At 53.0% G+C, this 9,133-nt stretch overlaps 1 protein-coding gene across 1 annotated transcript in view; it reads right to left on the reverse strand.

The window, feature by feature from the left end:
- Positions 1–1,938: 1,938 nt before the first annotated feature.
- XKR8 (XK related 8) overlaps positions 1,939–9,133 on the reverse strand; it is a 10,986-nt gene continuing 3,791 nt past the window's right edge. The window contains exons 2-4 of the mRNA XM_008066512.2: positions 9,088–9,133; positions 5,925–6,121; positions 1,939–2,890 (exon numbers count right to left, since the gene is read on the reverse strand). Coding sequence (XP_008064703.1) covers positions 2,181–2,890; positions 5,925–6,021 — 807 coding nt within the window. The 5' untranslated portion in view covers positions 6,022–6,121; positions 9,088–9,133 and the 3' untranslated portion in view covers positions 1,939–2,180. The remainder of the gene's footprint in view (positions 2,891–5,924; positions 6,122–9,087) is intronic.

Here is a 9,133-nt window from a genome sequence, read left to right on the forward strand (position 1 = left end):
GTAGAATCCTTGACCATAATGTTATATGTAATGGGAACTATCTTATAAACTTGAAAAAAATAAAGTTTTTATTTTCTATACAGTTTGCTCCTGTGTCTTTTCTAAATAGGATCAGCCCAGATGCCCAGCTGTGTAGGAGCCTAATTAGAGCTTCATAAAGATTCTGAAGAGTTCTTTAGAAAGATGTTACCCTTCCAGTAACTTGGTCATTAATTTCACCAAAAAAGTGAAAAACAAAAAGCTATAAATGTACATGGGATAATAAATACTATAATTTGCAAGGGAACACTTATTTCTTATTTCTAAAATATATTGCTTTTTAAAGTTTAGAACTGGAATGGCAAGAGATTCATTTGCAGTCAAATGTGATGAAATTTATATTAAAGAGAAATCAATACCTTACTGTTGCTGAGCTTAAACTGCAAAAGCAATAAAATTGACAAAATGATATCAAATCTCCTTTGATTTGGCTTGTTTCATGTCACATCAAACTACTTTTTCTCCTTTCATTTCTTCCAGTTTGCAGCTGGCTGTCCCCCACTGGTCTGGAGAATTAGAATTTGGTTCTAGTTTCCAAGTACTGTACATGTCAGACTGCAAGATGTATTTTCCCCTAAATTCCCCAGAAAAGAGGTTGCCTTGGCTAGGTGGCTCACACCTGTAATCCCAGCACTTTGGGAGGCGGAGGTGAGAGAACTGCCTGAGCCCAGGGGTTTGAGACTAGCCTGGGCAACTTGGCAAGACCTCGTCTCCATGATAATTCAAAATATTAGCTGGGCATGGTAGCGCTGGAACCTGTAGTTCCAGCTACTTGGAAAGCTGAGACAGAAGAATCACCTGAGCCCAACAGGTCAAGGCTGTGGTGGCTGTGAGCGTGCCATTGCACTCCAGCCTGGGTGACAGAGTGAGACTCTGACTCAAAAAAAAAAAAGATTTTGTGTTCCCGAATCCTTCATGTTTCCAAACCCTTCTCTCCAGGAGGCTTTGAACTCTGTAGATCTCATTTAATGACACAGACTGGTGGAAAGATTTCACGAGACTTTAATAACCTAATACTGTGAACAAAAATGACACGTATGGCTCTCACAGAGACACATGTGCACACACATTCTCTTCCTCTCACAGACTCTGAGGTAGCAGGTTAACGAACGCTGGCTAACGAACGAAGAAAAAAGACTGAGCGGGCTGAGCATGGCCCAGGCCACAAGCTCAGAAGGCACCTGGCTGAGTGGCAGCCCTTTGAGAGCAGGCACAGAGACCGGGACCACTGCACTGAGACTGGAGGGGCTAACAGGCCCCTTGGAGTTGGACACCCCTGGCTTTCAGCATATGAGATCCAACCCAGAACTGGAGTGGGTAGGGGTGAGACTAGGGCGGCAGCTGGTCTTGCTCCTGGTTCCAAGGGGGTCCTGACGCATAAAATACTCTCAGTAAACATTTGTTGAATAAACTACACGAAGCAGAGGAGGAATTCTAGAGAACAACCCCGGGAAGTCCCAAGGCCGCCTAGCCCAGAACAGGGGAACTAATGATGGACAGCACCTCCATAACTATTTTAGAGGTGGCCAGAGAGGTGCAGATACCAACAATGGGGACACTGAGGCACCAGCTATACTGATGGGGAAAAGAGAAAAAGGGGTCTCTTCTTTCCTCCCAAAGTGTCTTGTATATAATGGGGGCCCTTGGCCAGCGTGGTGGCTCACACCTAATCCCAGCACTTTGGGAGGCTGAGGTAAGAGGACAGCCTGAGAACGGGTTCAAGACCAGCCTAGCAACTTGGCGAGACCTCTCTACAATATATTAAAAAATTGTCCGGGCATGGTGGCGTGCGCATGTTGCTCCAGCTACTTGGAAGGCTGAGGCAGGATCATCTGAGCCCGGCAGGCTGAGGCTGCAGTAGCCATGAGCATGCCATTGCACTCCAGCCTGGGCAACAGAGGGAGACTCCAACTCAAAAAAAATACAAATAATTGAGGCCCTTGGCTGCATCTTGTTCACACTGAGCTCCTTGAAGGCAGGCCTCTGCTTTACTCAGCACCCGTGTCCAGTGCCTGGCACAGAACAGGCGTCCTACTCCTGCTGAATGCATCCAGGCCCACAGCAGCACAGCTAGCTTATCTGCTCCTGCCTTCCACCAGTCGATTCACGGTCCTTCTCCCCCAGCCGGGTCTGACCCTGCCTCAAAGGACCCCGTTCACCTCTCCCTTCACTGGCGAAGCCACCTCATCCTTAGCCGTGAGGAAAAATGTCCGAGCTAACTGGGCCACGCGCCTGTTGTGAGGCAGCTGGCTCTCTTCCAGGGTGAGGAGACTCCGGGCTCCGTCCACCTGGTCAGGCTCCCAGCGGCAGCTAGGGTGCAGCCAGCGGTAGTAGGCCAGCCGCAAAGCCAGACCCACAAGGAAGCAGACACCGCCCACAGGCAGCCACAGCTGCAGGGAGTTCCCACTGGGCAGCCAGGTGCTATGAGTCAGCCAAGTGGCCACCAAGAGGATACTGTCACTCAGGAGGAATGCCAGATGGATGGTGGCCCGGCCTCGGGTGCGGCCCTCAGCCACATTGAACCAGGAGAAATAGAGGATGGTGGCCACTGTCGCCCGGTACAGCCACTCGGAGCAGGGGCCCGGCATAAAGTCTGTGCCCTGAAGCCAGACCCAGAGCAGCAGCACCAGCCACAGCCCCAAGAAGTGCAAGGCCACATAGCGGGGGAAGAGGGCTGAGAACAGGGCCACAGCCAGGACCCGGGGCCACAGCAGCAGCAGGTTCCACAGGAAGTAGATCACGGAGGAGCCCAGGCCCAGGCGGGGCTTGGAGGGGAGGCAGGCACGCAGGGCCCGGTGGTAGTCAAGCAGCGCCCAGGAGATGCCCACAAAGGACGTGCAGATGCCAACCCCTGCGAAGAGTAAGAGGGAACAGTGAGCTCTGTGGCTGCCTGCCTGGCAACCTCCAGGGTCACAGGCAAAGTGGGGAGCCCTCATGGCACCCGAGGCTAGTATTAGAATCTCCCATTTGTTGAAGGGAAAACCGCAGCTGGAGAACATCTAGTAAAACATCAACCAAAAACAGCTGGGACTCAACCTTCATTGTGCTTATGTGCAAGTGCTATCGTGGTGCTGTTTCAGGGATGAGAGGATAGGTGGCTTATAAAGAATCACCCAGCATTCAGCACCCCTGGGCCTTGGCTGCACTCTGAGCATTTTCCAGGTCCCCATAACTCTTTATTTCTGGGAAGAGCACAAGTCTTTTCTTTTTTTTTGAGTCGGAGTCTCACTCTGTCGCCCAGACTGGAGCGCAGTGGCCACTCCCGGCCACAGCTGCCTCGACCTGCTGGGCTCCGGCGATCCTTCCGCCTCAGCCTTCCAAGTAGCCGGAACTACAGGCGCGCGTTACCACGCCCAGCTAATTTTTGATTTATTGTAGAGATGAGGTCTCCCCAAGTTGCCCAGCCGGGTTGCGAACCCGCAGGCTCAGACAATCCACTCACCTCGGCCTCCCAAAGTGCTGGGATTACGGCTGAGCCACCGAGCCTGGCCAAGTCTTTATTTATTTATTTATTTATTTTGGAGTCAGAGTCTCACTGTGTTGCCCAGGTTGGAGTGCAGCAGCACACTCACAGCCACTGCAGCCTCGACCTGCTGGGTTCAGGCGATCCTTCCACCTCGGCCTTCCAAGTAGCTGGAACTACAGGCACGTACCACCAAGCCTGGCAAATTTTTTGATTTATTGTGGAGATGAGGCCTCACCAAGTTGCCCAGACTGGTCTCGAACCCATGGGCTCAGGCAATCCTCTCACCTCACCCTCCCAAAGTGCTAGCATTATAAGGCGTGAGTCACCACTCCCAGCCTCACAAGTCTTTTTTGAGTCTAAAAATCAGAAGTCCCAATACTCTCTTTCCAGTCACAAAAAGAAAGTAGGAAATCCCATAAGGTGGCAACAGACCTCAGCCCGAGCTGCCATTAGGGAGGGATGTCCCTGCTGTGTGGCCAAAAGGTCTCCCACCGTTCTACCCTGTTCTCCACGCTCAGACTGGCCTCTATCTAGCCTTGATTTTCCAAGATCCAGACGTTTACGTGGGCTTTCTATCCCACCTCCCGGTTGTCCACCCTGGACCAGAAGCACCAGGATCTTCAGGGAGGGTGGAGGCAGCACTGGAATGTCTCTTGACTGCTTCCTCCCCAGCCGCCTTCCACCGCAGTCCTTCAACAGATGTTTACTGGGAACCCACTACCAGCCAGAATCAGAGCTGAGGCCACTGCCCTTCTAACCAACCGGACACCAAGGTCTCAACAGGCCGATGTGCTTCCAGTTTGCCCAGCGTGCTGCCTTCTCTGACCTTGACAAGCTTTGCTTGGCTGTTAGGTCAGCCAGGAGCACAGGCCCCGCCTCCCCAGCCAACTCCTCCACATCCTGCAAGCCACAGCTTGAATAGGCCCTGGAGTCACGCATCCTGACCCCACCCCACACATGAGGTCTTGCCAAGTTGCCCAGGCTGGTCTTGAACCTGTGGACTCAGGCAAACCTCTTGCCTCTGCCTCCCAAAGTGCTGGGATTACAGGCGTGAGTCACCGCACCCAGCTCACCCCCAGATTCTTCTGGAAGACTCTCTGGCTTACATGGCAAGTGAGAGTAGAGTGGGTGACTGGGTTCCTTGGGGAGCTGTGGCGTTTACAGCAGGGGGCTAGAGGGGTGCATGGGAAGGCAAAGGAGAAGCCCTGGACGCTGAATCAGATGTGAGTTGGGGCCCCGGTGTGGCAGGTGCTGGGTCTGTAACCTTGAACAAGTCACTTCTCTTTTATGGGCAAAAGCTCTCTCAAAGCTCCTTACTGTCCCAACTTCACCGGTGCCTTATGAGGAATTGCCAGACTCCACTGCCTGCCTTTCTCTTTTCAGTCAACAAGCAGTACTGAAGCCACTGGTTTTAGTCTCTCATCCTGGCAGGGCAGAGGCTGTGTTCAGCTCGTTCACTGCTGTGTCCCCGGCACAGTGACAGGCACAGGAGATGTGCGCTGTAACAACTCGAGCATATGAAGGCACTCAATAAATGTTCTTGACTAATAAGCTGCCTATTCTGTATTGGGAACCCTACACACCTTACCTGTTTTCTTCAAAATACTCAAAATTACAATCGGCATTTATTATGTGCCAAGCACTGGGTTTAATACGCGTCACCTCACTTAATCTTTCCATCAACCCTCTGAGGCAGGAGTATTGATTATGTCTATTTTTCAGATGAAAACTGATACTCAGAAAGGCTGAGTCATTTGTCCAAACTCACACAGCTAGAGAGTGACTTTAAAACTTGAAGCCAAGGGAGGGGGGTCGGGATTAGCAGTTGAGGGAAACTGCTAAGGGAGGGAGGAGCACACCTCATCATCAAGGGAAACTGCATAATCAACGTTCGTATTCCTAACCCTGAATTGTACTCCACATCTTTAAAATAAAAATAAAAAATAAAAAAAGAATCAACTAAACTTGAAGCTAGATCTGCCTGACTAAAGTGTGTTCTCCTGGCCGGGCTTGGTGGCTCAGCCTATAATCCCGCGCCTTGGGAGGCTGAGCTGAGGGGATTGCCTGAGCCCGCGGGTTCGAGACCCGCCTGGGCAACTTGGTGAGACCTCATCTCTACAATAAATCAAAAAATCAGTCGGGCATGGTAGTGCACGCCTGTAGTTCCAGCTACTTGGAAGGCTGAGGTGGAAGGATGGCCGGAGCCCAGCAGGTTGAGCTGCGGTGGCCAGGAACGTGCCCCTGCATTCCAGTCTAGGGGACGGAGTGAGACTCCGACTCAAAAAAAAAAAAAAAAAATTAAAAAGTGTGTTCTCCTGTTTTCTTAGCAGCCTTTATCAAGGGGTGAAAACCATTCTGACATTTGAAGGAAACGTTCCCAAGCCATAAAAGGGGGACCGAAGGCTAGCCTGTCACTCACACTGATAGTACTCGGCCCGGCCACTCTGCAGGACGATGGCCAGCACCAGCGTGAGCTGTGGTGTCGTCTCCAAAAAGGTCTCAAAGAGCCGCAGCATGCTGATGTCCAGGGAGAGGAAGTCGGCGTAGGCCAGGTCAAACTCGGAGGGCGCCTCCTGCTGCCACACCAGCAGCCCCTGCTGCAGCCCCTGCACACACCTATAGGCAGCACACATGATGCCCAACGGGCCAGGTTAATTCCTGTGAACTCCTCGGACCTCACATCTGGTGGGTGTACACAGGCTCTGATCCTAGCTCGTCACTTGCATGCTACTGGGCCTTGGACAAGTGACTTAACCTCACTGAACTTGTTTTCTCATCTGTAAAATGAGGATAAATACAACTTCTTCTCCTGCTGGCCAGGTGCTGTCTCAAGCTCATCACAAACCTCATCCTGTGGTCTGCTCACAAGAGCCCCATTCTACAGGTGGGGAAACAGGGTCAAAAGCTAATAAGGACCAGGCACAGTGGCTCACATCTGTAATTCCAGTGCTTTGGGAGGCTGAGGCAGAAGGATCTTTAGAGGCCAGGAGTTTGAGATCAGCGTGGACAATATAGTAAGACTCTTGTCTTCAAAAATATATTAAGCTGAGCCCGTGAGTACGAGGGCTCATCAAGGGCTCAACTTGATGAGACTTCATCAGTACATCAAAAAAAATTAGCCGGGCGTGGTAGCGCACGCCTGTAGTTTCAGCTACTCGGAAGGCTGAGGCGGAAGGATCGCCGGAGCCCAGCAGGTCGAGGCTGCGGTGGCCGGGAGCGGCCACTGCACTCCAGTCTGGGCGACAGAGAGAGAGACTCTGACTCAAAAAAAATAAAAATATAGATAGATAGACAGACAAACAGACAAAATATGCTATAAAGTTGCCTGAGGCAACAGCTCTCAAATCTGAATATGCCTCAGAATCTCCTGGGATCCTGTGGGCAAAGGGAGCCATCAAGAGCTTCCGAGTACAGGCCAGAAGGGGCTAGACTCTGCTTTAAAAAGGGCACCTGGCCATGCAGAGGGGTTCGATCAGAAGCAGGGTCCCATTCAAGAGGCTGAACCACAGTGGTGGGGATCGAGACTGGCAGAGTTAAAAGGGTCCGGAGGTTGAACAGACAGGCCTGGGGGACCCATTGGTATGAGGGGGAAGTGGAGGCTGCACCAAGGTCTCCTCCCCAGAACTCTTCTCAGTCGGCTGGCTGTTGGGAGGAAGCCTGTTCACGCATTCCCTATTCACACATCAGATGTTCCCTGACCAGACCTGAGAACACACAGAGGGGCAGGCAGGCAGGGCCAGGCTCTCCTCGGCAGAAAACTTTGCCTCTGCTCCCCAGCCTCAGCCTAGTCACAGGTAGGAACAGAGACCTGTTTCCAAAACCAAAGCTCAGTACAGTCTGACTCCAGCTCAGCAGAAACATGAGAGGGGAAGATGTATGAGGCATTTATAGGTCCAGGGCTCATCACGGCTTGCCCAGGACTATATACTAACTGGGCCCCATCATGACCACCCTGGGTGTTTGATGTCTGTACAGTCCCTCAGGCAAAACTGCAACAGTTCAGAGCTCCTCTCCCCCACTCCTGGGGACCCCATGCGGCTTGGCCAAGGCAAGATCTGGAGAGAATTTGTACAAATGGACTTGAGTGAACCTGGCTCCAGCCACCCCATCCCAAACCAGACCCCCGACGTCCTGACTTCATTGTGTGACTCTGACCCCTTGGTTCCACCTCCCGACCACTGCAGGGCCCTGCCAGTTCTGAAAAGAAGCACACCCACACACATTTTCCGAGACCTCGTCTGTGTCCAGCCCTGGCTGGCTCCACGGACAGGAATAAATAAATAGGCCCCGTCTCTGCCTGCCTGCTGGATCTGCGGGTGGGAAGCCAAAGTTCAGAGAGGGGAATACACTGGGAAAGGAAGGGTGAGAGGTGCCATGTGAGGGAACAAGCTCTGGGGTCAGGGCTGCTGAAACTCCCAGGATGGCAATCAGGAAGCTAGCTGACATCTGTTGAAGGCTTACCTTGTGCCAGGGCAATTGACAGGTGTCGGTGCACTGAATCCTCACAAAACAGAAGCAGGCACTACTACCATCCCCATTGAAACCAGGAGTAAACTGAGCCCCGAGAGGCCAGTGACTTGCCCAAGGCTCTGTCCACCACTCATACATCTTCCCCTCTCATGTTTCTGCTCAGCTTAAGTCAGACTGTAGGGGGCCTTGGTTTTGGAAACAGGTCTCTGTTCCTACCTGTGACTAGGCTGAGGCTGGAGAGCAGAGGCAAAGGTTTCTGCCGAGGAGAGCCTGACCCTGCCCGGCTGCCCCTCTGTGCTTTCTCAGGTCTGGTCAGGGAACAGAGTGGTGAATTGAAGCCGCATGTCTCTGCCATTACCTGCCAGGTACTGTGCGAGGCACTTTCTCACTCTTCAGCCCACTTCTCACAGCATGCCTGTCTCTAGACAACAACCCCCTGGTTATAGAGGAGGAAACGTAGGCTCAGAGAAATGCAGAAATTAGGTCAAATTGTGGCAAGCCAGTTTGGATCCCAGAGGAGTCTGACTCCAAAGCCGACGTGCCTCCCTTTCTCTGGGCCTCAGTTTCTTCCCCTGTGTTGGGAAGGGCAGGGCTCCGTGAACCCTGAGGGCTGTCAGCGGGTTCTCTCTTTTTTTTTTTTGAGTCGGCGTCTCACTCTGTCCCCCAGGCTGGAGTGCAGTGGCACGCTCAAAGCCACCGCCGCCTCTACCTCCTGGACTCAGGCGATCTTCCGCTTCAGCCTTCCAAAGAGCTGGAACCACAGGCATGCGCCACCACGCCCGGCTAATTTTTTGACTTATTGTAGAGACGAGGGCTTACCACGTTGCTCAGGCTGGTCTCGAACCCCTGAGCTCAGGCAATCCTCTCGCCTCCGCCTCCCCAAGTGCTGGGATTCCAGGCGTGAGCCACGGCGCCCGGCTGGGTTCTCCCTCTTGAAAGTAAAGTACGCTCACTCTTAGGAGAGTTGCCCCGGGGCTCGGTTGCCTCTCCCGGGCCGGGTCCTCCCCACCCACCCCCCTCCCGGTGTCGGGCAATTCACCTGCACTAACCGGCAGCCCAGCCGCGGGAGCGCCGGGCTCCGTCGCCCCTCCCCCCGAGGGCGGGGCGCTCACCTGTACAGGTAGCCCAGCTGCAGGAGATGCAGCAGCGCCAGGCAGC

Source organism: Carlito syrichta, unplaced genomic scaffold, assembly GCF_000164805.1.
Source record: "Carlito syrichta isolate Samal-C Ts95f unplaced genomic scaffold, Tarsius_syrichta-2.0.1 Scaffold105233, whole genome shotgun sequence".
Taxonomy (NCBI): domain Eukaryota; kingdom Metazoa; phylum Chordata; class Mammalia; order Primates; family Tarsiidae; genus Carlito; species Carlito syrichta.